This window comes from Eschscholzia californica, unplaced genomic scaffold (assembly GCF_041429995.1).
Source record: "Eschscholzia californica isolate CP2 unplaced genomic scaffold, dmEscCali1.0.p SCAF_4, whole genome shotgun sequence".
In the NCBI taxonomy this organism is placed as follows: domain Eukaryota; kingdom Viridiplantae; phylum Streptophyta; class Magnoliopsida; order Ranunculales; family Papaveraceae; genus Eschscholzia; species Eschscholzia californica.
In genome coordinates this window covers 53,902,328-53,928,468 of record NW_028238461.1, presented here as the reverse complement: position 1 = coordinate 53,928,468, position 26,141 = coordinate 53,902,328, and the positions used below count along the sequence as shown (strand labels likewise).

Sequence of the window (26,141 nt, the reverse complement as noted above, 5' to 3'; positions counted from 1 at the left end):
CACACGATAATCTCTACATAATATTATGTGGTCGTGGGAGGATATGTTGCGAAACAATCCCACATTGATGCGATACAAAATGTGGTATCCCTTGTAAGGGCTTAAGCACCCTTTCCTGTTACACATTGATGCGGGACTATTCTCACATAATGTGAAGTCGATTGGCCAAATTATATATATTTAAGACAGTCTCTACCCATTGCTAATGAATTTTGAGTATGTCAATAAACATAACACGAAATTGAACAAATTTCAATCCAAAGTTGTTTATGATAGACCTTGAATAAAATAAATAAAATATGGTTAAAATTAAGGTGAATCAAATACAAATAGCTCAAAAGTCCAAAACCACATCCAAGACTTCTTTTCTAGAATTCTAGGGGGATAAATTACTAAGGAAGATAAGTAAGTTTGGCTATCTATTCAAAGAAAGACTTACTTCATATTGATATGAGTGAGAATTGAGAAGAAGAAGAAGACAAAATCCAATGAAATCAGACAAAGAAATTGATTCTGTTAAAAAGTTGAACCCCAAAAATCACCCACTAAATTTTTTTTTCTCAAACTACACGTACAAAATGCACCCACCCATTAAATGTTTGTGTGAATTAATTACTAAAACTTTTTTGTTCTTCAAACTTACAGTATTAAAATCTCAAGTGCTTGTAGGACCTTCTTTTTCGTTTCTTTTGTCATTACCCTCTCCCTTACAAATATGAAGTTTTTATGTGGTTTACCAAAGGAACCTTTGTGCCTAGAGAGGTATTGATATTAATTCACACAACAAACAAATGGGTTCCTAATTTTCAATCTAATATTAACATTATTTAGCCTATTGTTGATTTGTGAATGACTTCCTATCTTGATAGACAAAAATCAATCAAACAACGACGAAAACTCCATCTGGGCTGCCTAAAAACTGTAATTTTGTCATCGTTTGAATAATATTACCTAGAAAATATTGTAGCAGATATTTTATACTGTTTGGCGCAACATAAAAATTTAATTTAATTTTTTTATTGCTTTTTGAGGATGCTAATGAGTCAAAATCTGAGTTTACATGCGCCTAAAATAAAGTTTATGGACAAAAGAAAAGAGAAAAAAACTTTTAAAAGAGAGGTTTATGTGGGGATTCGTTGTTTTATATGCTTTAGCTTTGTTCTATGACTTTCGAGGAAGCTTGACCCTCTCAAGTTAAAAAGTAATTTCTAGGTAAGGTTGTGACCCACTGCCAAAAAAGTAGTAAAAAGACTCTTTTGAGGAGTAGAAAGATTTAGAATTCTCAAAATCTTGCAGAAAAATCTCAACACTAGTTTCATGGGCCTTTTAGAAAATGATGTTTGAAAGCTGGCTACCATTTGAAATTTAAAAAACAACTGAACCAGTAACATGTGTTTCTAGGAAATTCAGACCTTAAAACAACTCTTCTTTATCAAATTCGGACTTGTTTGTAACCTGAAAATACATGCATTATATACAAATACTAGGGTCATCTGTCATGCACATGTTAGAATATCGGGTCATATCCGACCGTATTTGCAGCGAAGTCCTGAGATCATCTACGGATACATCTCCATCGCCTATAATGTCCATGGTCGCGTCTCATTATTTCTGATAATTCTCCCCAGAACGGGTAACTAGGGTAGTTCATCCAAACTAAATCAGAAAATGAAGCTTACATCTCTAAAATGCAGCTGTCTAAGAACAGTTTTCTACATATGAATAGGGTAAGATCCCAACTACATTTACCTTTTAGCTACTTAGTCATTACAAACAAAAGTGATGGACATTAAGGAAGAAGTAATAATTGGCAGATGCCAATGAGAAATCCATGTCTATAATGATTCCTGTCAATCTCTTCAATATATCAGTATACTTGTTTTCCTTTCTCTAGATTCTAGAATGATATTTGTTATAATCCTCATAACCTCGCTATACATTTGTATAAAACGGGATAGTGCAAGCGAATTAGATGGCTAAAGAAGCAAACTTTTACCGGATTGTTCAGCAGATGGATGGTTAAGACTATTTTTGACAGTGTGCGCGAGGGAGTCTAAGACGGGGCGAGGATCTCAATTCGAGTTTGTTCTTGGAATATGTATTTTCCTCAGCTTGAGAATCTTCCTCATTACCTGAATCCTCCCCTGCCACAGGATTCTAAATTATAATCTCCATAAAAAAAAATTGATAAAAAATTGTGATCTAGTATTGCTTTAGTTACTAAATAATAGTTTCAGCCATAAAAAAATCGTGAATAAATCCTATAATATGCAACTAGCTAGTTTGATAAACGAAAATTACCATATGCCTGAACTGTGGTAATAATTATTTACGGTTCTAAACCATCTGTAATCATCATGGCGTTCCAACTCCAAGAAACAGTCAGAGTTTGCATAAAATTAGGTATAAACAGTGTGATCTATTCAATATAGATGTTTTATAAGTCAGGAAAAAGATTGATATCTAGTTTGTGCAAAATTACCTCTTCTTCGAGTACGTGGAGCAACAGCAGACAACTTTTGCTTCTTATTCTTTTCCTGGGCTCCCGATAAGTTTGCGATTGAAGATGATGATTTCTTAGACCTGGTTTCCCTAGCCACTGGCGAAATGTGATCTCTTCCTTTTGATACTGACCGGGTACCTTCTGCAGGGATGCTCTCTTCGTTTCCCTCTTGTGGTATCAAAATTAATTTTACTCCTTTCTTCAATGCTGAACGAGTCAACCTTGTTGAGTTAGTAAGAGGACTAAGCTTTGTATCTTCAGTAGGGCATTTTAACTCAACATCATTATTTGAATTCCTCGTCCCTTTCTCAACTGAAGAATGAGGTGGTCCTTTGTTCTGCAATGCTGAACGAGTCAGCCTTGTAGTGTGGGAATGACTACTTGACTTTGAATCTTCAATAAGAGATTCTAGCTTAACATCATTATTCGAGTTACGGGTTCCTTTCTGCATGGCAGATCGAGTCAACCTAGTTACTGTCGTAGGATGGTTCAACTTCTTGTCTGTTGCCAATGTCGTTGAACGTGTCTTCACATTGACACTCCTCAATCTCTCATCATCTGGGTCATCAAGCATAGATGTTGGGTTTTGTTTCTCAAGTTGTGCTTCAAGGGATCCTTTTATCTGCGAAGACTTCTTAAAACCGCTCCTTCCAGAGATAAGTGATTGTGTAGTCTCAGTTCTTTCCGAATTGACGGGAATATGACAAGTTCCTTCTAAGATATCATTTTGCATGGACACCTTTTCCTTGATACAGCTATCGAAGTTCAGAAACGTACGCACGCCCAAAAATGTGGAGGTGGCATGCTTTTCAGGCTTGTGCGGACATACGCCAGGAAGAGCTTGCTCCACATGGAGGACAGAAAGTTCCTGTTTTCGTGGTAGACCATGCATTATTGAAGCTAAGGCTGCACGGGCACCTAGAGGACTGAGATGGGGAGCTTTGTCATTTAAAAAGCTTGCCTCTGATATAATAATCCTTCCCTGCCTCTCTTGCCCCACAAAGTTGACTACATATGTAAACCAGTAGAACATCAAGGAAACAACTATCAAAATGACCCAAAAGGCAAATAATTTTTACAAGAACCTGATATTACTTTAATAACTCAGCACCTTTTATTCATTTGCATGATCACAAGTACGGACAATTCGTCTCACATGCATTGAGCAGTTAAGGGTGAGAACTCCCTGAAAGAGTCCAATGAGGCTTGAACCTAAGGTCTCATGCCAGTTTTTTACTCGGGGTGTTATTACTAGTATATAGTTATATAGTTCTACGAACAAACCATAACAATATAAATGACAATTCATGTGATGGGGTTTCTAGTAGGACGCATACCTTTGTTAAGTTCAAAAAAGTTTGTTTCCACACACCCTTTTGTGGGTGAATCAGCTAGTTTAATGATCTCTTCTATTTGTCTATCCAGAAAAGTGGCCAAGTCCGCATCACCAAGCGAGGTAAATGGTGATCTTCCTGAGAAGTTCAAGGATTTTACAGAATTCAAGAACGCTGCAACAGTTGGATGACTGTCGATTTTGTTTATCGCCACTTTCATGATTGAGCTAGATGGAATAATCACATTTTCACCCTTAAATATGGGGCAAAGCCACTTGATCTCAAAAGTACATCTACAGTTTGTCCTCTTTGAATGCCTCACCCTGTGCACCTACAAACACCACAAAGAAAGCATTATAACAAGACTACGAGCATACTTTTATCACAATATAAAGACTCAAAGGATTATATTCGATGGCTTGCTAAGGTGATTGGGACAATCAGCAACTATTACATTAGTGAGATATAATTTCCTTGTAGAGGTATGTAAGTAACCTATATGGCTATATCCGCACTTGAACTAGAAGTATGAGTAACTCAGCTGACAAAGGAAAGATAGTATTAGAACATATTTAGTGGTGCATAAGCTAGAATGTAAGCAACCAGTGGAGACTCTAGAATTCATCTTCTATCGTCGGTGATATCTTTTCATTTTGTTTTCCTTTGATACAGTAAGATTTAAACCCTGGTCTCCACAATGGACAGACACGTTACCACCAAACCGAAATGGGCTTTACCTTTCACCTTAGGCAAAATCTTTTCATCATTTCTTGGATGTGTTTTCATCTTTCCATTATCAATAATGGAAGTGGAAATTTGATTCGATATACTTGTATCCAGGGTAGACAAGATGGGCTAGAGCTAGAGCCTTGGGGTATTAAGGGGTTGTGAATTGTGAAGTCCCACATCGCTGGCGAGAGTGTCCGAAGCCTAGGCCATAGGTGAACGCTCAAGCTTAGTAAGTGTTCAGACCTTTTCGCGGGATCGTGGAACCTTCTTCTAGAACAAAACTCCGTACATATGGGTTTGGGCCTGAGGTGTCTAAAGCAGGGGACAATATCGATAATTGCTAAAACTTGGAGTGTCAGAAGAATGATGATATAATGCACTTATAAAACTAGAAGACGTTTACAATAATCAGTAGGAGAATTGTACCTTCTCCACCTTAGCATCAAAGAAGAGGCTTTTACTTTGTGAGTTTGGAGTAGCAATAACTCGATCTCCCTCTTTGAGATGAAGACAATCTTCACCTTGAAGAGGATTTGAACGAAAACGAATACATGCTAGGGCTTCTTCTTCAGTGAAAAGAACATCTTCAGGATAGTCACTTCCGAAATTCAAAGTGAGACCACAACTAGAGCTAATCCAAATACACATTATAAACCAGGATTAAGACAATCAATAAACCCACAAACTCCTCGTTTCAAGTGAGAAATAATCAGAGACTAAAATGTGTTATATGATAATCGAAACAAAACCCATTATCAGTTTCATCAATCAATATTATTAACAAAACCCATCATCAGTTTCATCATTTAATATTATGAACAAAACCCATCATCAGTTTCATCATTCAAACAGAAAAAAAAAGCATTAAAATCTTAGAAATACAGACATAAAACATAAAAGTCACATAGAAATGGGAGTCAAATCAAATGTGGTTTAGATCAAAATCTTACTAACTCATATTCTATTCATCAGAAGAGAACCCAAATTTTGTAAAGTTAACTTGGAATACAATCTCGATTAGTTGTCAGAGGTAGAAACCCCATCATCTTTAGAGAGAGAGAGGGGGGGGGGGGGGGGGGGGGGGGTCGAACCTGAAGGAGACCTTGCACGGATGCCAAGAGGAATTTTGTTTAACCATAGCCTCGAGGTCGAAGTAATCTGCTTTTACTTCGGCCATTGGGATGATTGATGATAGGATGATGATGAAGAAGAAGGTGGGAAGCTTAAAGGTAGTAGTAGTAGAATAGCAACAAATTAATGAAGCACTTTTCACTCTCGCTCAGACTGAGGTCTCAACAGCCTTCCAATTATTGTTTTTTTTTTTGTTAATAGCCTTCCAATTATTGTTACATTTCTTTTTTATTGTGTGTCTATTACTATGTCATAAGTCATAACTCATATGCCTTCACATTAAATGTGTAAGTTTTTTTTTTTTTTTTTTTGTTGAAAGAAATGTCTAAGTTGCTAACAAAGAAAAAGTCACAAATTCTTATCAGATTTGAGTATCTTTCAACAAAAAATAACTGGTTAAGTATGATAAACTGTGGGTGGGAATCGGTCCGGACGGGCGGAAACAGTCGGAACGGGCGGAAGCAGTCGGAACGGGCGGAAAACGGACACTAATTTAACTGGTCCGAGCGGAACAGGCACAAGTCCTAAGTGTATACTCAGACATCCTGACAAAATATAGGCGGCATTTCGAATGTTTCTCCAACAAAGTGTCCGTTTTGATAGTCGGACAAACCAGATACCGATCGATCTGGTGCGATCACTAATGAACAAATAAAGAATTTTTTTTTTTTCGAAATTAAAATTGTTTAGCAGCTAAATGCAACTTTCTAAACTCCCACTTAATTCCAAAATATAAATGAATAAAAAATTAAAAGATGATCATTGAGATTTCGATCAGTGTATTGTGGATTCTAGAGTTACCGATGAGATATTGAGATTTTGGAGGAGAGAGAGACTAGAGAAGTAGAGTGACGAAGACGAGATTAAGAAAAGTACTTTTTAAGGTTATATATTTTTTTACTCTTGAAATCTAACGGTTGTAGCTAACCCTACAAATCTAAAGGCTTAAAATCAATCATATTGGCGGATGGATATAACGGGTAGGATAAACAGACGGATATGGACGGGTTCGGTCGAGCGGAATATATAAGCGGGTGGATTCGGCCGGATCACCAAGTAAGGACCTACGCCCGCGTCCGTCCGCATAAGCTCTTTCGATCGGTCAAGTACGGACCGATTCGGGCACCCTTCGAATTCGAACCGTCGTGGGTGGATTCTGGGTTTTCGGGCCAAAATCCCACCCCAATGATAAACGCCATGGTTACCTGGCAATCCTCATCAATGAGGAATCTGACCATTGATTTGAAATCACCTTCCAATATAGAAGAGGTTGGTCATAAGTCTTCACCTAAATCAAAAAAAGAAAACTAATAGTATGTCTTATCAGAAACCTTTATGTATTTTGTAAATGACAAATATTTGACTCTTGAACCCCTATGTTTCGTTATGAAGTCATACACTTCTCTGCTCCTCAAAACAAATGAAAATATTGGTTTCATTTAGATTTATTATTTTTGTAGTTTAGAATCTTGTTAAGAAAATTGTTTACTCTGATATAGAATTTGTTGTATCAATAAGAACACTTTTATTCAAATACTTAAAGTTTATCTGCTTCGGTGGTTTTGCATGTTGTAACGATTCATGTGCTAGAGATATATTTTTCGAAACTTTTTGTTTTTCATGTACTTGCTAACTTGTATGAGTAAAACACTTGTAGAAGTAACAAACTACCCCTCGTTCCAAGTTTTCAAGAAATAAGCAAGATATAGGCTTTTCATTATATAACTTCCAAACTGTACATAGCTGCAACAATAATGCAGTTCTTTCGGCACAAAAAATCTATATGAACAAGGCTACCCACATTCGATATTGCAGTATATAAAATTATTGTTCCGAGGTCCTAGAGAGAACTATGAAGAAATATAAATAGAGAAAGAGATATCGAGGTTCAGTACAGCCTTATCATGGCTACAGAAGATCTTGTGGATCATACATACCCGCCAGAAGCCCGATAAGAATCCATAACATGAGCATAGCTATCATAGCAGTCCTTATGACATGTTCACAATTACTGTTTAAGTCAAGATCTGTGAAATGGGGATCCCCAGCTAAGGATGGAGGTTCATCACTTGTGCAATCTCCACTAGGATCTGTCACGTTAGAATCCTCAGGCGGACGAGTTGGCGTGTTAAAGTTGCAAGAGGGTGAACATCTAGGGCAGGTACATTCACCACCAAGATACGAAGGGATATTTTGAAGGTACTCGGAGAGGACGTGTTTATATCTTTCACCTTCAATCCTCAATTTCTTCCGAGTGGCTGGTTTTAGAACCTGATAAGAGCCACAAATACATAAAATGTTGGACAACTATTAAAGTGGAGAAGATACGAGACAAGTACTCAAAAGTAGGGGTTTACCTGAAAGAATGTCTGGGCGAGGACTCGGACAACTGGAGGAAGCCGTATTATAAGTAAACAAGCAAGGCGATTAGGGTAATGATCTTGCATGAGGGTAGAACAAGATCTCAGCATTTGCATGGGAAACTTGAAAGGAGATAAGCCTTCACAATCCATTACAACTGTGACTTGAGGGTCTTCTGAAATCACCAAGTTCATGACTCCATGTTCTAACTGAGATACTGCAGATGAAATCAAATTCGAAGTGTGCAATTCTTAAGTTAACATTAATCAAGTGGTGAGAGAACAAACATTTCTATCATAATTGAATGACAAAGATAATATTCAGTGATTTAATCATTAGTTTCGCGAAATAAGTGGCTTGGGATGTTAAGAGTTATACTGGAGCTGAACTGCTGAACAATAAGATTGCATACCAATTGCTTGAGCAAAACGGGGTCTGTCTGGAGATGTTAAGCTGGAGCAAGCAAGTCCAAGGCGAATTATAAGACAGGGTCGGAGCTTTATGTCATATCCATGCCAAAACACCAAATGCGACCACACCTCAAGATCGTCTATAGAAAGAAGGTGGTAAGTCTGCCTCCAACGAACGGTCTTTTTAAGTGATGCAACCAAATATGAAAAGTCACCATTTGCTGCAGTGCAGTATCTACGGAGCTCATCCTCATCAATCCTGCATAAAATTTACTATATGACAGACTTGAATTTCACTTAATATATGAAAGAAAAGTATCTTATGTATTGAATATTATTGAACTTTGACATGGTCAGAAATCACTTTAAAACGTTGTGAATAGTTACGGGATATCCCTCTCGAAAGAAGATATCCTGTCCCATGCTCTAATACCAGTTACTAACTATCTTTATAGGTAACCCCCCCCCCAAGCATTGAATATTATCGAACTTTGACATGGTAACAAATCACTTTAGAACGTTGAGAATAGTCACCGGATATCCCTTCCGAAAGAAGATATCCTGTCCCATGCTCTAACACCACTTACTAAAGCTCCCGAGACACAAATGGGAACTCTTTCTTGCAAGGACGTCTATTATTCTCTCTTTTCTCTTTAAAACTCTCTCAGATGAAATCTCGGCAAGATTGTGACTTCAAGACGCATATTTTTAAACTTAGCCTACAATACTGTATAACATCCAACCTTGATTAAATGCAGATATTGGTGCTAAATTTATTACTTATATTTTCATTAGAAAGTAAAACTACATGAACATCATTAAATTAAGTTCCACCTTGTTTACTATTACCTCAAGTACGACAAAGGACGCGTATAGTAAGCATCAAGCTGATGAAAACAAACGTAAATACAAAATAAGGAACATTTGTACAGAAACATTAGAATGGAAAACTATATTACCTTTCAGGTAATACAATTCCATGTTTTTCTAACTCGTTATGCAATTGGAGCAACCAACTTTCAGTTTCTTGACTCTGAGAAGCTTGATCACGGACGCTGACCATGCTGATAAGTTCCAAAATAAATTACTTAGAGTGAACCCAATAGAGGACTAAGAATTTTATACCAACCACTGGCAACCACAAGCAAGATACAGAGCAACACATGCAACTTGAAACAAGACAAACTGAGCAAATAAAGCCAGTTTTTGACTCCCCCAGTATACGCAGCTTCATAGGGAGCCATGATCAAAAGCTTACACTATATAAGATCCCAAAATGTCCTTAACTGCTGGCAACAGTGAATGTAAATCGCAAACCTTAATACAGATTAAAAAGGTAACATAACGTCCAGCAAGATTTTTAAGCAAACTCACAAGGATAGAGATAGAGCACAAAATTCGCAAATCAAGCATATAACGGAACAAGTGCCAAACCAGAACAGAAACACTCAAAACCCTACACTAAAATAACATGATAAAAAATTATCTCTGAGAAGCCTCGTTAAATGAAATACATAAGAGCGGGAATAGAAGAGCATTGCAAACCCTAAAAAGAAAAGTACATATCACTTATCAGGATTGTTTATACTCAGACATGGGATAATACTATTTTTATATAATAAATCAAAAATACGAGATTCCAAGTGGAACTCAAGTTATGCACCAAGAAAAGATGATCCATCTTACCTGCTTGTATCCTCGGTTGATGGTCTAGAAGATAGCTCGGGATATGGTTGAGATTCTTGAGAATCATTTGTATCATCAATAATCTCTTCATGATAGACTGACTCATCAGAGAAAGCAGTTGCAATTGATAGAAAAAATAATGGTTTCGACAAATTCTGGAAAAACATTTAAAGAAGAAAAGGTATTAGGACTATGGATACCCCTCGGGAAACGGTTTCCAAATTAAAGAAAACAAAGAATCATATCCAACACAGATATATAAGTTGAAGTCTAATCATAGGGAAACAAAGAAGCTATTCACGATAGTTCTCATCCAAGTATAGCTACTTTACGAAAGAAATCTTATCAGGGCAATGAATGTGATAAACCATTTTAAGCTAGGAAGGAGGAGTTGGTTATGTTGGATGGAGCTAAGGCAAGCTATAATTCTCCATCACAAATGCACTCACTAAAACCGAACAGCATAACGGAAATGGAAAGAAACGTTTACAGCCATTAATAGGTAGAATACATGGTGAAAGAATTCCTTCTTTACCTAATCAATAGTGTAGGAAGCAAATATCACATTCGGTATAGTTTAAACGTAATATATCCTTCTCGGGAAAGATAAGGTAATAGAAATGGAAGGGTTTCAAGTACTTTCATAATCACGATCCTTATATAATAGTACTTCAAATTCTTAAAACTTAGAAGTGATGAGTCTTATGCGACTAAAATTATTATAGTTGTACTGGCAGGACCTTGGAATGATTGAATCCCTTCCACTCATTTTACCATAGGCGTAGATAGAAGAGGTGTTGTGCCATTCTAGTTTCTCTCTGATTATTACCGATAATATGCATTTATGAGAAAACTTATACAAGGAAACCAAATTAATAGGCTGACCAACTCTATTAAAGGAAGTAGAGAAAATGAAATACTGCAAATCAATAAAAATAAAACGCTATGAAGTTTCTTCGAAGACAATAATTTTCATAATTAGTATGACGTATAGATCATGGAAACCAACCTGCATGCCCATAACAAGCCCCTTGAAAGGTGCCCATCTTGCAACCCACTTAAATGGTGGATAGCAAAGAATTTGCAGTGCTTGGAGTCCACGCCAAGCAAATGGAAACTTAGTCTTTGAAAACCTTCGAATCAATTCTAGACCTGCAACTTTAAGTAAAAAGATCGCTATATGGCCAGCATATTCCCCACTACAATGCTTCACCAGAGGCATATGCTTGAAAGTCTTCGGGATAAAAGCAACTAAAGCTCGTCTAGGAGATCTTTTACTCGATGCACTGGTTGACACTTCTAATTTATTGGTCGAAGATGAAATACGCAAAGAATCTTCCATTTGGACAAACTGGAATCAAATTCAAAAACGACTAATAAACCAAAGGAAATATGAATCGAAAAGAACCCAGGGACCTAAAAAACCTTTTAGTGACCCATTTGATTAGCTACCCATTTGATTAGTGACCCAGGGTTCAACTAAATATCCTGCAAATTAAGAAGATGAATACGCAAATAAGCATTAACAAACTGTAATATCCACTAGAACGCTTCAAAACTACCACAAATACATATGCCGACGATCACAGGTCATGATCATTGGAGAAATGGACTTGATGATCGTCCCTTCCACTAAATACAAATGAAGAATCAGTGGCACTGAAACAGTTAACCTAGTATCATTTGAAAGCTATGCTTAACCTAATAGGATACCCTAGATGGGTAGCTTAAATTGATCGATCAGCCAAATTTTGCTAAAACATCCATTTTTTTTTTATTTCCTAACAAAGTTAATGTGAAAAATTCCTTAATCGCTCTCAAGTTCCATACAATTCATTTGATCAGCAAAACAATAAAATTACGGCAACCAACAAAATCTTAAGAACAAAAAAGAAAAACTAATCAGCATTAAAACTAAACCAGATCAAACAGAAGGATTAGAAGAGGTAAAGAAAAACGATCTTAACATGATAAATAGTTCGAAACTGCAATTTGGTTAGAGAGAGAGAGAGTGATTGTTACCTCTAAGAAACCGACCTCTAAAGCTATGGATTCTTGAATCAAGGATGGGAAATTTTTTCCGATGGGTAATTCATCAAATAAGGTGGGTGGGTGGTTCGACGCCGGTCCTACCGGAGTAATGAATGTTCCCGCTTTTCACACAAGGGGCGCTGCGAGTGATGGCCCCAGTTTAGGCCTTCTACTGACCCACAAAAAATCATGTCAATGTTAGGCAGAAATCAGGTGCCGAAAAACAGATTTTGCCCAACCATGTGAACAGAAATATTGGGCGGAACCTGATTTGTACTCTGCCCAATAGCGGCCTGATTTGTTCTGATAGTTCAGTTAGTGGTGCATCTACTCTGCAATAGAGAGACCTATGTTCGATAATATGCGTTGACCCATGACTATCGTCGTTAATATTGTTAAGTTTGCGGCCATCCAACTCAAAACTAATTGGCAATGAGTGGAGAGGACCTAGACCTTATGTTCTTGGTTGCTAGATACCCATTGTCCAATGTGAGACTATTTTCACACGCCCCTTACGTTTAGGGTTCTTTGCCCCTAACACGTGTATTTCTTCGGGCGACGTGGAGTACGTGAGGCTTTTTACCTATCACGCGTGGGCCTAGCTTCGATACCATGTTAAGTTTGCGGTCATCCAACTCAAAACCAATTAGCAATGAGTGGAGAGGACCTAGACCTTATATTCTTGGTTGCTAGATACCCATTGTCCAATGTAGAACTATTCTTACAAATATCCTCAAAAAAGTGTACCTTCCGTAATATACATTTAAAATTTATGTTATGTTTTATTTAGTGGTACTTACATTCTAGATTACATTTTTCTTTTCTTGATTTATTGATGTACTACAGATTAATAAAGTATATCTGATTTGACGGATTTTAGATTTTATTTCTGTTTATATTAGTGGTCGTGATCCTGGTTCTTAATTCTAATTCTCACCTAATAAAATAAGGTGAAAGACAATGCTAGGTGTTACTGACTCATTTAAGTAAAAGAACCGTCCCAATATGAGTCATCTTGAAACTTTTTACGTTTAGCAAAAATGAAGTCAACAAATGACAAATTATTCAGAATCTTTTTTTTTTGTAGGTCCACCAAGTTGTGGACTTTTTTTGGACTTGTGGTTCAACAAAAAAAAAAAAAAAAGTTGTGGACTTGTGGTTTGAAGAGAATGGATCCAACTGTAAATATATACAAATGACATGTACAAAATGTGCATGTCTACCACATGTCCCGATCTTAATCTGACTATTATTTTTTTTTTCTTTCTCTCTTAATTGATCATTATCGTGCCAAGACTTCACCCCTTAAAAACCTACCAGAACTACTCAAAAGACATGAATAAAACATAATCAAATACTACTATTAGGTAGTTAGGGTTTAGAAATGGAAAGACATGATGAATTAGGAGGAGGGTTGAAGCCATCGTTTGCATACACAGTGGTGTATGTAAGAGATGTAGCAACATCTCTATCGTTCTATACAAATGCATTCGGATTTAGTGTTCGTCGACTTGATAAGTCAAATAAATGGGGAGAGCTTGATACTGGTTCAACTACCATAGCTTTTACACCTTCACACCAGCACGAGACGGACGATATAACTGGACAAGTTGTTACTCCAATTTATCAACATGGTCATCAAATCAGACCCCCTCTTGAGGTTTGTTTTGCTTATGCCAATGTCGATGCTGCTTACAAGGTTAGTTATTGTTAGAAATGAACATTTATAGTATCAAAAACTCTATTCCCTCTATTTTGGTCCCTCCCCAACCCTCCTGTGGCGACATATCACTTGAGTGTGGTGAGCGTGGAGAGTGGTGAGAAAAAGATCGGGGGACAAATTTTGGCGTGAAAAGGGACGTGAATTGCCACCACCTCTTGGATTCACAGCCACTTTCTCTCTCTTGATGAAATCAACGTGAACCCAAGGGTGGGTGGCAATTCACGCCCCTTTTCACACCAACCGTTTCGGTTCCCCTGTGGTGAGAAAATATACTTAGCTTATATATCGCCACATCAGCGGATGGCCGGGGAGAGGCCAAAATGAAGGATGAATAAAATTTCTCATTTATTTTGCATATTGAGTATTTGAATGGTGGTGGCAGAGAGCGGTGGAGAATGGAGCTATTCCGGTGCATGAACCGGAGGAGAAAGTGTGGGGACAGAAGATTGGGTACGTAAGAGATATTGATGGGATCGTAGTTCGCATGGAAAGTTCTCTCGACTCATCGCCTCCTCAAGCTTCTCACCAGTGATCTTCCATTTAAGTCCCAGAGTCACTATTAAAGTATTATTATGATCGTTTTAGTTCTTTATAGCTACATGTAATTTCTCTTTTTCTCTCTTAAGTTATATCAGTAAGTAAGCAGACGTTATGTATATACAATCTAGAATGACAATGGAAGTAACAATGCAAAACTGCAAACTTAATAACTAAATGTTGTTTATTTCTCATGAAAAACCAAACCAATGTTTGATTTTTTTTTTTTCGTACGTGCATGGGACTTTCACTAGCACTTAGTGTCATGGTTGGTTGGTTACCTCCTCTGCATCACCACCCCTGAGTGTAGTGGTCGGATACTTACTCTCCATATCGTAAGGTTAGAAGTAAAAAATTCATTATATATTGAATTTGAGTATAAATAAGATAGAAATATGAATAAATGAGTATATATGTCTGAAAGATGATTTTAAGAGTTTTTCTATCACCTAGTCTCTAAGATGTTTTGAGATAGTTGTTATTGCGTTTATTAAATAATTTTTGAGTTCCTAATACAAAAATCTTACACACATTTAGTTCACTCTTGTATTAATATAAACTTTAAGTCAAGATAATAATTATAATAGATATTTAGTTCAAATTGATCCATCTCTATAAGAAAAATAGATCTCTACCATTTCTATTAAATCATAATACCCATTATAAATAACCTTTTATATAAGAAAAAAAACATTTTTGAAAATCAATCCAAAATTCTCTTTTTTTCAGCTTTTTCCGATTGATTTCAAACTTACCATCTGTTTCGTAATATACACGTTATTTAGTATCAATTATGTATATTTCTACAATAAAACGCATTTAGTATATAGTTAAAGTATGTCTAGATGTCAAAGTTACAGTGTTTTCTGTTTATTGATTCTTGTTTTGTTTCATAAGTAACGTGTTATTTATTGTTAAAGTTTCATACTCTATTTTATTTTTTTAATATGTGCGTGTTATTATTGTTAAAGTTTCATACTCTATTTCATTTCTTTAATATGTGTCATACATAACACATAATGTATCAACAATATTTCTTCCAAAAGGGAAAAGGATTAAAATCGTATTTTTTGAGAAGATTAGACCTTAATCCTTTTTTGAATTTTATTTTGGATCTAAAATCCTTGGACCCTTTATTAAATTACTAATGTAATATTGTTCGTGATGTATCAATGTCATGGGTTAAAGACGTATCAATCTTCGAGCCCACATAAAAGAAAGTGTATACGGTAGATTTGTGTCTGATAATAGGGAGGTTTTATAGGTAATGTCATAATTTGTTAAATTCAGGTTTGTTAAATGCAATTCCTAAAATAGTTAAAGGCAATGTACATATAGGAGGCAATCCCTTTGTCTTTCCTGACCTAGTGACATTATTGACGGCGTTAGATCGTTGTCGGTCGGCAATCTCCAAGCGGCAAACCTTCATAAATTAAGAAAAAAAAACAAGGCTTAGTTTTCTAGACTTCCCGCAAAGGGGAGCCCTTTTATTTGAGAGTTAAGAGAGCTAGAGAAGAGGAGAAGGAAGAGAAAAAATAAAGGTCGTCGGTCAGAATTACAGCTTGAACTCCGCCTGACAATTTTTTTACTGCAAAAAGAGAAATAAGAAGTTGTTATAAACACCCTCAATTTTGGACAATGTCGAATCATAGATACTCAGTCTACTTGTTTTGGACAAATTTTAGATAAAAACATTGCCTCTGACTCGTTTGGATGCTATAAAACCTCCAATCATATTATATACCTAGCGTGAAAATCATATGGGCCTAGGGCGGAAATCGGGCGGGTATGAGCGTCCATGGCCACTTGAAGCATCAAGTCGAGCACCAAACTTCAAAGGTTATTAGGTAAGCATGTCAACCGGACGGACAATTTTGAAATTTATCTGCCCAAGCCCATTAAGAAGCTCAGGTAATTCTGATATGGGCGGGTGGGTAGCGGGTAAATCCATGACTTGAAAAAACTCACTTCTTCCTTTCTATTTATAAGTCTCCAAACACCTTTCTAAGAGACAATGTGGGACAGAACTAGAAGTTTTTTTGTGTTGTTCGTTTAGGAATTTAATCCCACATTGAAAAAACTCACGTCTTCAGAGCCAAACACTTCACTAACCCACCAGAAATTTTCTTGGGCCATTGCAAAGCAATGCGTGGGTAAGTATGATTGTCCTTAAACATAATGTTTACCATCTCAACTAGGCCTACCAACATGGACTGTTGGGCTTCATCAACCCAAAATGTTGATGTAATTTAGTCGGTTATCATCGGTGACGTTAAGTGAGTGCGGACACGAGCAGGTGCTAGGGTAGAAGTTTAAACCCGTGCCTGACCACCAAAACTTGGTGTGTTGTGTCCGAAATGGGTGCGGGCGTCCATGGCCCTCGATGAGCTCGGGTGCTTGTGAGTGGGGTTCGGACTCATGCGCATAATTTCCGCCCCTAGGTCCGGCTATACAACCGGGCTGAAAATAAAGTGGGTTGGGTTAGCCGGTTAGGGTACAGGTTACGTTAAGTGAACCCGTAATGTCGTTATAGGACATAGGTACAGATGGTGGTTTGAGAGTGACTTCAATTCACAGATGGCTTGTACACAAAATGCATGTCTACCACGTCTCTCTCTCTCTCTCTCTAACTGATCAATTCGTTCAAGATCCTAAGGTTTCTCGCCCAACAAAAACCCAACCTTTAAAAGATCATTTCAATCAACATCATCAAATTAAATAGAGCATATATATATATATAGGAAAACAATCCATAATAATAATAAATGGGAAGCCAAGTATTGAAAGGAGCATTTGCATATACAGTTGTTTATGTGAAAGATGTAGAGAAATCATTAACATTTTATTCAAAGGCATTTGGGTTTAGTGTTAGAAGATTAGATGAATCTCATAAATGGGGAGAACTTGAAAGTGGTCAAACCACAATAGCTTTTACACCTACCCATCAGCATGAAACAGATGATATAACTGGACAAGTTGTTGTTAATCCATCACAACATGATGGTCGTGGTCATCATCAAGTTAGACCTCCTGTTGAGGTTTGCTTTGCTTATGCAGACGTTGATGCTGCTTACAAGGTTATATCTATCTATCTATCTCTCTCTCTCTCTCTAGATCTAATAATTCTCTTGTCTCTCTTCTCTAGTGTGTAATATATAATATTGACATTTTGGGGGGTGGCAGAGGGCGGTGGAGAATGGAGCGATAGCGGTGCATGAACCTGAGGAGAAAGTGTGGGGACAGAAAGTTGGGTACGTAAGAGATATTGATGGGATTGTTGTGCGGATGGGAAGTTATGTCAACTCACCTTCCTCTCATTGCTAATCTTTATGGGCTACAGTTTGAGAAAGTGTCAAAGGTGCTTCATAGAGCAAGCAATATGTGCATATTCAATCATTACATTCTTTTTTTTTTTTCCTGTGTGTTGGTGTTGTTGTTGAAATCCTATCTCAGACTCTCAGTGGTTGCTTGCTTGTGTATGATAATACCTCTTCCTTTAATTTTAGTTGTCTAGTCAAGACATTAGATTTTCCGGGAGGGATTATTAATAATTAAAGAATAATTAATTACATTTTGTTTTAATAAACATGATCCGTTGTAGTCTAGTTGGTCAGGATACTCGGCTCTCACCCGAGAGACCCGGGTTCAAGTCCCGGCAACGGAATAACCATTTTTATTTTTGTGCAAGCATGCATTCTCTTTGTGCTTCTAATGAGTATAAAATATCTTAACCCAAAAAAAAAATATATATGTTTTGATGGCTGCAGTGGTAAAATCATAACCCACTCATTTGGGATACTTGAGTGTCGTCCACTAGCCTCTGGAGCAACGATGGAAGCTATTTGCCATCCTTTGGTGCAAGATTTATCTTATGGAATATAAGTTAGTAATAATTTGACGGGTTTTAGACTTCTTTGTTGTTGGGCTTTAAGTCTCTTTCATTCTTGGTTTAAATTAGGCGGTTATCGTGTTTATTACATCTTCGAGACATAACGACTAACGTGGATCGTAATCCCGACGGTCATTAGGCGGTTATCGTGTTTATTACATCTTCGCGACGTAACGACTAACGTGGATCGTAGTCGACCGACGGTCATTAGGCGGTTATCGTGTTTATTACATTTTCGCGACGTAACGACTAACGACGGCCCAGGCCCGATCAGAAAATCTTCCCAACATAATATTTTTTCCGAAATTTATTAACTTATTTGCGTAAATCTCTATTGATTATTTCTAGAAAGTAATTTCTAAAATCAATTTCATAAAATAATTTCAAAAAGTCTTCCAAAATTATTTTTGTAAATCATTTTCTATTAATTATTTTCAAAAAGTAACTTCTAAATCGTTTCCCAAAAATCTTTTCAACTTTTTTTTTCCTAAAATGTAAGTTCAACAAAAAAAAACTTATTTATGTAAATCGTTCTCTATTAATTATTTTCAAAAATAACTTCTAAAAAAATCTTTTCTAAACTTGTTTTAAGTAAATCATATCCTATTAACTAATCATTTCTAAATCTTGCCATATTTATTTTTCTCTCATAAAATCAACCTAAATTTATTCCTAAAAAATATTACAAGAAAATCATTTCTGAACTATGGATTATATATTTCAAAATAAACCATATATTTATTTATATTTTTTATTTAAATTATGTTGTTTTAGAGTTTTTTTTTTAAATTACATAAAACCGGGCTGACCCGACCCGTCTTGGTCTATACCCGGTTCCGGACTGGGCCCTTGTATATCCCACCCGGTTTGAGGCCCCGTCCTGGACTATTCCAACCTCGGTTGGCTAGGCGCGGCCTGATAACTCGCCCGGCATGTACAGTCCCTGGTTGGCATGACCTTTTAAACAACATTAACAGTAGCCAACAATTGGTAGTCCAGTTGGTCAATGCATCTACTTCGTAATGCGGAGGTCCCAAGTTCTATTCCACTGAGAAGTGTAAATACAGATCCATGGAAAAGTGTAAATCCAGGAATATTAAATTTGGGTATAAATAAAGTAGTTTATGTGGGTTTTAGATCATTTAATTCGTCGGGTTTTAGTCCACCACTTTTTGGTGTAACGGTTGGACACCCCTCTTAAGCCCATGAGGTTGTGGGATCGAGTCTCGGTGCAAGCAGTTTCCCATCAAGATTTATCTCATGTAATTTAAGCAATATATAAAGTAAATATTATAATAAATTTGTCAGGTTTTAGACCTCTTTCATTATGGTTTAAATTATGCGGTTATCGTGTTCATCACATCTTCATAATGTATCAATGTCTTGTAACGTCTAAGTGACTAACGTAGATCGTTGCCGATTTCTCAAAAAACATTTGTCGGGCTTTAGGCCATTAATTCGTGGAGCTTTAGGCCAGTAGTAGCTAGACAGTTATCGTACTTATCACATTTTATCAATGTATCAATGTCTTTGTATTGACCATTGTAGTCAGTATTCAAAAAAGAAAAAAAAAATGAATGTTGTAGATGGTCCTGATATATCATTTGCTTACGAGGATATAATGTGTTCAATTCATAACTATCACGCAACATTCATACGTCTTGGAAGTCCTAGGAACTATCCTACAAATGAGGATAAAAAGTGCTCAATTCATAACTATTATACAACATTCATACGTCTTAGAATCCTACAAACTATATTTTCTCTTAATAAGGATCTCATCGAGTTATGGATTCAACCTGTAATGAGAATCGACCGCTGAGTTTTGGAGTGACTCATAATATTATGAGGGTTTTGGAAGGACTCATAATATTACGAGGTTGGACCAGCCAACTACTGGAAAAGGCAATCGAACCAACAAAAAAAATTGTCGGTTGCGATCGGCTCAACCCATAACAAAAAGCCACAGAAATATTTCTGTAATACAAAATTTTGAGTAGATTTCACCACCATCATTGATCTTTCTTTCTTCTGTTTCTCTCCTCTCTTTTCTATCTCGTGTCTTTCTGTCTCTCCTTTCTCATGGAGTTCAAACCCTCAAACACTCTAGGAGGGTTTCTGGTCAAACCTTCCTTGGAATACCCAGCTTTACGTCACAGACCCCAAGCCTATAAGCAGGTTCGATCTACTCAGCCACTTTCGGAAACTGTACTGCGGAGGAACTTGTACAACGGTTACGGTAAGACCAGCTTTTACAATTAGACAGCCACTGGAGATCAGGGGGAGGAGGGCCTATTTTACCTGTAATATTAACATTTCAACTCAAAACTCTCAAAGATAACAAAAAAAAAAGGGGACATAACTTATTAACCAGTTCTAACTTTTTCTGGCAATAAACTGCATAAACCAGTTAACAAAGTATAAGGTACTTAAACACAATCCCATCTCCAAATTCCCACAACTTACATTTGTCCAACCCAGGGAAAAGACACTACCCCCCACCCTTTTTCTAAGACGAGGAGAAATAAGCAAGAAACATAAAAGAGATAAGACTGAGATTTCCATGTAGTAAATCGACTCTACTCCAATACCAGCTCAGCAACACATCATTTTCTCTCTCATAAAACTCCCATTAGAGATGGAAACCCAAGCGAGTCGGCGTTGCAGCACTGGTTAAGGACGGGAATCAGAACATCTCTTGTGATCGTCTCACGATACGCCTCACTTTCTTCTTGAAATCATCTCTCCTCTCCCTCCATTCTTTCTGCAAGTCAGTGCGGCAAACATAATATCAATATCTCATAACTATGAATGATGCAAGGTAAGTGCCACTGTTGTCATTTTCAAACCTTATCATGTAGAAAAATAAACCACTCAGAATTTGTGATTAAACCCCAACCAAGGTTTTCTCAAGTACCAAGATAAGTGATGTGATGCATATTACTAAAGCAGCTTCCATAACTCAGACATTATTAAATCTTGTGTTAATCACAGTTCTTAGGAATAGTAACTCAATTTTGCACTAATGCATTTTCAAAAAAAAAAATTGCACTGATGCAGTTGACCCTGTCTCTAGTTTTGATTTCCAAAGAAAGAGATCAGTACCTCTTAGCTGGATATCTACCTGTTCCGATGTAGGGGCAAAACTAACTACCTAATTTCGTTTTATTTAACAATACCACTCCGACTGAAATATTACGAGTCAGACTAGGATCAAGGATATCTATCTAACAAGGAATCATGCAAAGGAAAAAATATCTTTCTGTTCATTACATATTAACTTCACTTCTGTCAATAACTTGCTAAAGATACGTTTAAAATATAAAAGCCGGTTACCACTTTACAATAAGAAGGAATGAGACAAATTAAGTTCATAGATCACATGGAAGCAAGGTAAGAGGATAAAGAGGAAGACCCAGAAAATAGCAGTGAAAGCAAGTTTTAAAACTCACCGCAGCTTCAATATTTGCAGGAGATTCGTCGTTAGGACTTGAAAGCATGGAGATGATGCTCAAAACAATGCTTTCCACCTGCATTTAAATAATTTCAGCACACTATAAATGATGAAACACATGAGGATAAGTAAAAAGTATGCCTATAATGATATGACGATGCGCAAGAACATTTTCCCCACTTGACCTTTTCTCATTCTAGTCTTCAAGGTGTAACCGAAAGGAAGAAGGTTATAAGTGTATCAGTTTAGAGTTAACAAAATTACTTGACCAACAAATGGTGAATTAATACTCCCTAGTTAAGAACTATCGCACGCAGCTTTGATAAATCCTAAACAGGCAAACTGTACTTTGGCTTTCCATTCTGCTCCTTGCAACATGCAGTTAATAACGTCAATTAAACTGTCTTTCCAATTTTGGATTCAATTCCAATTCAGAAGGCTCTCTGAAGTCTGTACTCGGAAGATAGGGTTAACGAAAACTCAATTAATAAGAAAAAAATGTTGTAACAAAGGAGAACGTGACCATAAACCTTTGATCCCAAAGAATTATATATCTTATTGCCACTTTATCCGTAAATTGCCTTATTGGTAAGTGGTAACTGACCCAAAGCAATTTGATTGTAATTCAATTCATGATGAACAAGTCATCATAAGTAGAAAATTCATATGATTGCAAGAAGCATGCCATATGCTATAAGGAGCCAGTTGGGCATAGTAGATGATTTCGTGTTTTGCTGATTCTTTTGGGATAGCTCGAGATGCTGAAGGATTTAAATGAGCTCGTTCCTTGCGGGCTATATGGAAGGGAGGATGAAGCCTGTCTTAAGAGATGGTACTCAGCTTTAACTTTAGGCAAACTGGATTTTATGAGAATATTGGAAGTCTACATAAATCAATAATTAATGTAGACATGGAAGATTTACAATGAGTTTTTACTTATTTTGTACACTTTATATATGGTTAATTAATGCTGCTGATGTTCCATTAGAAGAATAGAGTTATATGTGGTTAATTAATGCTGCTGAAAGTGAAAATAACTAGGGAATTGGAATCAAATCTCGAAATATTTCGACCGAAATGGTCGAAATATTTCGGTTTTTCAAATTAGGTAGACGAAACCCACCCAAAAAGGGTACGAAATTCGGGTACGGTGAATCGGGTACGCGGTACGTAGGGTGGAGGAGAGTATCTGGTAACCTTGGTCCGACATTAACCGAAATTTTGGTTGAAACTTCAAAATATTCGAAATCAGACCGAAAAATACCAAATCCGTTCAACAAAAGTAACATTTTTGGTCGATTCCCTTCTTCATTTGGTTACTATACTTGTCATCTCCTTGATTGGAACGGCAAAAAAATTAAAGAGATTCGTGTTCTTCATCACTTCAGAAATCTTAGAGAGAGAAAGAGCGGCAGAGAAGAAGGAAGAAGGGTCTCTACGAAACCCTAATGTTATGTTTTCTAGAGGAACTTTAAAAGCACCCACTTGAAGTGTTAAAAACGCCCATCAAGACATTTTCGTGGGTGTAGGAAAGAGGTGCTTTTAACACTTATGCGGAGCGCCTATATAACTATCTTTTGTATTCTGGTCAGTCATTTTTTATTTTCAAGTCAACATAATTGTTTAGTATAGTAATTTACCCCCTAAAATAACTTTGGAAGTCAAATATATTCAACTCCACCCCCGATCTAAGTGTGAGATTGAAGATTACTTCTCCAACTAACAAGTTATGTTACAAATCCACTACTTTTTTGTTATTGTTGACCCATATGTGCTTAATAATGGTTAAAGAGTCTTGTAAACAACTAAATCGTATTTCTATCACTTCCAAAAATTTGTAACATTTCCACCTGACCGAAACGTTTCCACGAAACGTTTCCACTTTTGGACTTACCGAAACTTCTACCGAAACCGAAGTTTCATTCCTTGCTAGGGATATGCAAGAAAAAAACTATGTGGTTCTCCCAGCATAAATGCAATATCCTGATAATGATGGACAAAACAAAGAACAATTTATTTATGCATACCGTATGAACAGGCGTCCAACGCTCACTTGCAAGCTCATAGCCATTTGGGTCTTCACCAGGAGCATGAAGAATAGATATGCAAACTCGTCCATCCGGATAGACTGCAGTTAATAAAGTAGTCAAGAAATATTTCAATCAAATGGAAACACGGAATAAACAGTCGAATCGATCCATGAGAGGAGTTATTACCATTAGGATGCCACATTTCTGAAATGAATTTCACTGATGGAGGGCTGTTAGGATAATTGGACGGAAAGGTCATGACAGCGTTGAAATATCCTCCATCACTACAAAAGAGCAACTCCAATCATGTTACTAGGTATATCACTTAACAGTATTTGCAAAGAAGACGGTAAGAGAACTAGCCTAAATCACTGCATACTTAATGTCAAACAATATAACTTATCACCTCAAGCAATACCTAAATAATCAAACACCCAAAACAAATAACAAGAGAATGAACAAAGCCCAAAGATATTGAGCAGGGTAAGAACAGGAATACAAAATTGCAATTGATGCAACATAACATAAATTTGTCAACCCCTTAAGCTGTGATTCTCTGATATTTTGAAGCAAGAGAATAGAAAAAAAAAAGAGGAATATATCCCCTTACTAGTTTTGCATATGAAAGCTTAAGACCATTGAGCAAGAAAAGATATAAAGGTAATGAAAAGGATCAATAACTCAAAGAACCAATTAAAAATATATCTTTTCTCAAAACCTTCAACCTATCATCACAAATTCAGCCAGGATTACACAAATCACATATAAAATTGACCAAATTTCATTCAATCAAATCAAGAATTGAAAAGATAAACATCGACTAAAAAGCATAATTTCAAACTTCAACAATAGGAAAAGGAACATGTTGTGAAAAAGATTAAATCTTTAACCCTAATCAGTAAGAAATAGAATTAGAATACTAACTATAAAGTATCTGGAGGTCCAATAATCGTCACGCTCCATTCAAAGATATTGCTATCATCAACCAAACCAGCAGAGAATCCATCAACAGGATGCTTCATAAGATCTGCATAAACAGTTTTTTTAATCACAGACCGATTAAACGAAGAATCAATAAAATCTGAGTATAAATTCAAATCAAAACCCTAAAAAACCGATTCAATCAATAATCAATATGGAAGCAGGAAAGAAGAGATAGAATTCGATCTAACCTCGAAGCTGTTTTTGAAGAAGAAGGCTTGCTTGAGTATCTCCGGCCATCGGAGAGCGTTTCAACCACCGCGGTAGAGAGAGATAGAGAAAGGGGGGAGGTGGATCGGTAAAGGCGAAATAGGAGTGAACCAGAGAGAGGCGTAAAGTGAATTATTGGCCGACCACTCGGCTATTCAGAGAACCTATTTATTCTCTCTCTCTCTCTCTAGTTTCTCTCTCTTAAAGTAAAGAAAGAGAGATCGAGGGAATTGATAGATTTGATCTGATCTAAAACCCTCTTCTTTTTTCCCGCATGCGTGCGCTATACTTCTGATCATATATAGATCTGGATAATTACATATCTCGAGAAAATCGATACCTTTAATTCTTAAATTCGGGCTTCAAAGACGACACCTAACCAATCTTACTAGTATTTTTGAAGAATTGAGGGTTGGTGACAGCGTAATTTGATGAACTAGTCCACAGTAAATTATCATCTTCCGTTTTTCTGCAGCTTATTCACGATTGCCATAATATGTGAGTGTATATAACAAAAAAAAAATGGTGGGTGCATTTCCATACCATATATTAAAATGGTGCCTATGTAGGCGCCTCTCCTTTTTGCTCTCTTTTACAACCTTCACCAGCCGGATGATGTTCCGACTGGACCTAATCTATGACGTGTTTGAACATCACGGACTTGGTAGAGTTTTTGCGGTTTATGATATATGGGCGTCAAATTGCTCAGTTCGAAGCCAGGTAAAGTTCCAATAGAGTCTGAGGCGCACGAAGAATGCTAAGACAGAATGAAACACCCACATAAGAAAATGGAAAGTATATAAGTGGCATGATATAATTGTAGCCATGTGACTCTTGAGAATGAACCATAGGACCTCTTTAATCTTTATTTGTTTTGAAAAGGTGCACATCTGTTAGACTAAAGGCTCATCTACTTGAGTTTTTTAGGTTAGGTTCTCTAGTACTTGTCCCTGTTCGATGTAAGGTAAGGGATCCTTTCAACAAAAATAAAATGTAAGGTTAGGGTTTATCAAATCAAGAGATATGATTTTAAATGGTTGATTGTTTACTTTCTTACCTTGTGTTCAGAGAACGAAACAATTTGAAATTAGGGTTTATCTAACTTTTACTACTGTTGGAATGGAAAATCACA

General features: G+C 36.7%; 5 protein-coding genes and 1 non-coding gene across 10 annotated transcripts; 3 read left to right on the top strand and 3 right to left on the bottom strand.

Annotated features, from left to right (window-relative positions):
* Positions 1–1,657: 1,657 nt before the first annotated feature.
* LOC147546206 (uncharacterized) lies at positions 1,658–6,085 on the bottom strand. 3 transcript variants are annotated; one of them, XM_086637718.1, is made up of 6 exons: positions 6,050–6,085; positions 5,658–5,840; positions 4,993–5,197; positions 3,841–4,168; positions 2,483–3,511; positions 1,658–2,144 (listed from the first exon to the last, which is right to left on the bottom strand). In XM_086637718.1, the coding sequence occupies exons 2-6, from the start codon at positions 5,741–5,743 to the stop codon at positions 2,026–2,028; spliced, it is 1,767 nt and encodes a 588-aa protein (XP_086493844.1). In that variant the 5' UTR covers positions 5,744–5,840; positions 6,050–6,085; the 3' UTR covers positions 1,658–2,025. The 3 variants fall into 3 exon arrangements, with proteins under 3 accessions (XP_086493844.1, XP_086493843.1, XP_086493845.1); XM_086637717.1 differs by lacking the exon at positions 6,050–6,085 and having other exon boundaries at positions 5,658–5,944; XM_086637719.1 differs by lacking the exon at positions 6,050–6,085 and having other exon boundaries at positions 1,658–2,132; positions 5,658–5,862.
* A 1,307-nt stretch (positions 6,086–7,392) lies between these two features.
* Positions 7,393–12,366, bottom strand: LOC147546205 (SEC14 cytosolic factor family protein / phosphoglyceride transfer family protein). 2 transcript variants are annotated; one of them, XM_086635031.1, is made up of 7 exons: positions 12,177–12,366; positions 11,164–11,642; positions 10,155–10,309; positions 9,428–9,532; positions 8,471–8,727; positions 8,055–8,275; positions 7,393–7,968 (listed from the first exon to the last, which is right to left on the bottom strand). In XM_086635031.1, exons 2-7 carry the CDS (start codon positions 11,494–11,496, stop codon positions 7,606–7,608), a joined length of 1,434 nt encoding a protein of 477 aa, XP_086491157.1. In that variant the 5' UTR covers positions 11,497–11,642; positions 12,177–12,366; the 3' UTR covers positions 7,393–7,605. The 2 variants fall into 2 exon arrangements, with proteins under 2 accessions (XP_086491157.1, XP_086491158.1); XM_086635032.1 differs by lacking the exon at positions 9,428–9,532 and having other exon boundaries at positions 12,177–12,364.
* Positions 12,367–13,540: 1,174 nt separating this feature from the next.
* On the top strand, positions 13,541–14,455 carry LOC147546204 (uncharacterized). The gene is made up of 2 exons (XM_086636181.1): positions 13,541–13,884; positions 14,291–14,455. Exons 1-2 carry the CDS (start codon positions 13,570–13,572, stop codon positions 14,438–14,440), a joined length of 465 nt encoding a protein of 154 aa, XP_086492307.1. The 5' UTR covers positions 13,541–13,569; the 3' UTR covers positions 14,441–14,455.
* Positions 14,456–17,174: 2,719 nt separating this feature from the next.
* LOC147546203 (uncharacterized) lies at positions 17,175–17,905 on the top strand. Its single transcript, XM_086636180.1, has 2 exons — positions 17,175–17,522; positions 17,629–17,905. Exons 1-2 carry the CDS (start codon positions 17,211–17,213, stop codon positions 17,767–17,769), a joined length of 453 nt encoding a protein of 150 aa, XP_086492306.1. The 5' UTR covers positions 17,175–17,210; the 3' UTR covers positions 17,770–17,905.
* Positions 17,906–18,036: 131 nt separating this feature from the next.
* Positions 18,037–18,109, top strand: TRNAE-CUC (transfer RNA glutamic acid (anticodon CUC)). The gene has a single exon. It is a non-coding gene; the product is annotated as a tRNA-Glu (tRNA).
* Positions 18,110–20,697: 2,588 nt separating this feature from the next.
* LOC147546201 (ubiquitin-conjugating enzyme E2 7) lies at positions 20,698–25,819 on the bottom strand. 2 transcript variants are annotated; one of them, XM_086636626.1, is made up of 6 exons: positions 24,991–25,819; positions 24,743–24,845; positions 24,005–24,102; positions 23,816–23,916; positions 21,787–21,864; positions 20,698–21,098 (listed from the first exon to the last, which is right to left on the bottom strand). In XM_086636626.1, the coding sequence occupies exons 1-6, from the start codon at positions 25,037–25,039 to the stop codon at positions 21,021–21,023; spliced, it is 507 nt and encodes a 168-aa protein (XP_086492752.1). In that variant the 5' UTR covers positions 25,040–25,819; the 3' UTR covers positions 20,698–21,020. The 2 variants fall into 2 exon arrangements, 1 of the variants encoding a protein (XP_086492752.1); XR_015223777.1 differs by lacking the exon at positions 20,698–21,098 and having other exon boundaries at positions 21,787–22,736; positions 22,997–23,916; positions 24,991–25,237.
* Between the last annotated feature and the right edge of the window lie 322 nt (positions 25,820–26,141).

Coding starts and splice junctions, on each gene's coding strand:
- LOC147546203 (XM_086636180.1), top strand. CDS start 17,211: ATGGGAAGCCAAGTATTGAAAGGAGCATTTGCATATACAGTTGTTTAT. Junction 17,523..17,628: donor ACGTTGATGCTGCTTACAAG/GTTATATCTATC, acceptor GGGGGGTGGCAG/AGGGCGGTGGAGAATGGAGC.
- LOC147546201 (XM_086636626.1), bottom strand. CDS start 25,039: ATGGCCGGAGATACTCAAGCAAGCCTTCTTCTTCAAAAACAGCTTCGA. Junction 23,917..24,004: donor AGAAATGTGGCATCCTAATG/GTAATAACTCCT, acceptor TATTAACTGCAG/TCTATCCGGATGGACGAGTT. Junction 21,865..23,815: donor GTTGGACGCCTGTTCATACG/GTATGCATAAAT, acceptor ATTTAAATGCAG/GTGGAAAGCATTGTTTTGAG.
- LOC147546205 (XM_086635031.1), bottom strand. CDS start 11,496: ATGGAAGATTCTTTGCGTATTTCATCTTCGACCAATAAATTAGAAGTG. Junction 10,310..11,163: donor GGCTTGTTATGGGCATGCAG/GTTGGTTTCCAT, acceptor ATGTTTTTCCAG/AATTTGTCGAAACCATTATT. Junction 7,969..8,054: donor TCGCCCAGACATTCTTTCAG/GTAAACCCCTAC, acceptor GGCTCTTATCAG/GTTCTAAAACCAGCCACTCG.
- LOC147546206 (XM_086637718.1), bottom strand. CDS start 5,743: ATGGCCGAAGTAAAAGCAGATTACTTCGACCTCGAGGCTATGGTTAAA. Junction 5,198..5,657: donor CCGTGCAAGGTCTCCTTCAG/GTTCGACCCCCC, acceptor TATTTGGATTAG/CTCTAGTTGTGGTCTCACTT. Junction 2,145..2,482: donor TCCACGTACTCGAAGAAGAG/GTAATTTTGCAC, acceptor ATCCTGTGGCAG/GGGAGGATTCAGGTAATGAG.
- LOC147546204 (XM_086636181.1), top strand. CDS start 13,570: ATGGAAAGACATGATGAATTAGGAGGAGGGTTGAAGCCATCGTTTGCA. Junction 13,885..14,290: donor ATGTCGATGCTGCTTACAAG/GTTAGTTATTGT, acceptor TGGTGGTGGCAG/AGAGCGGTGGAGAATGGAGC.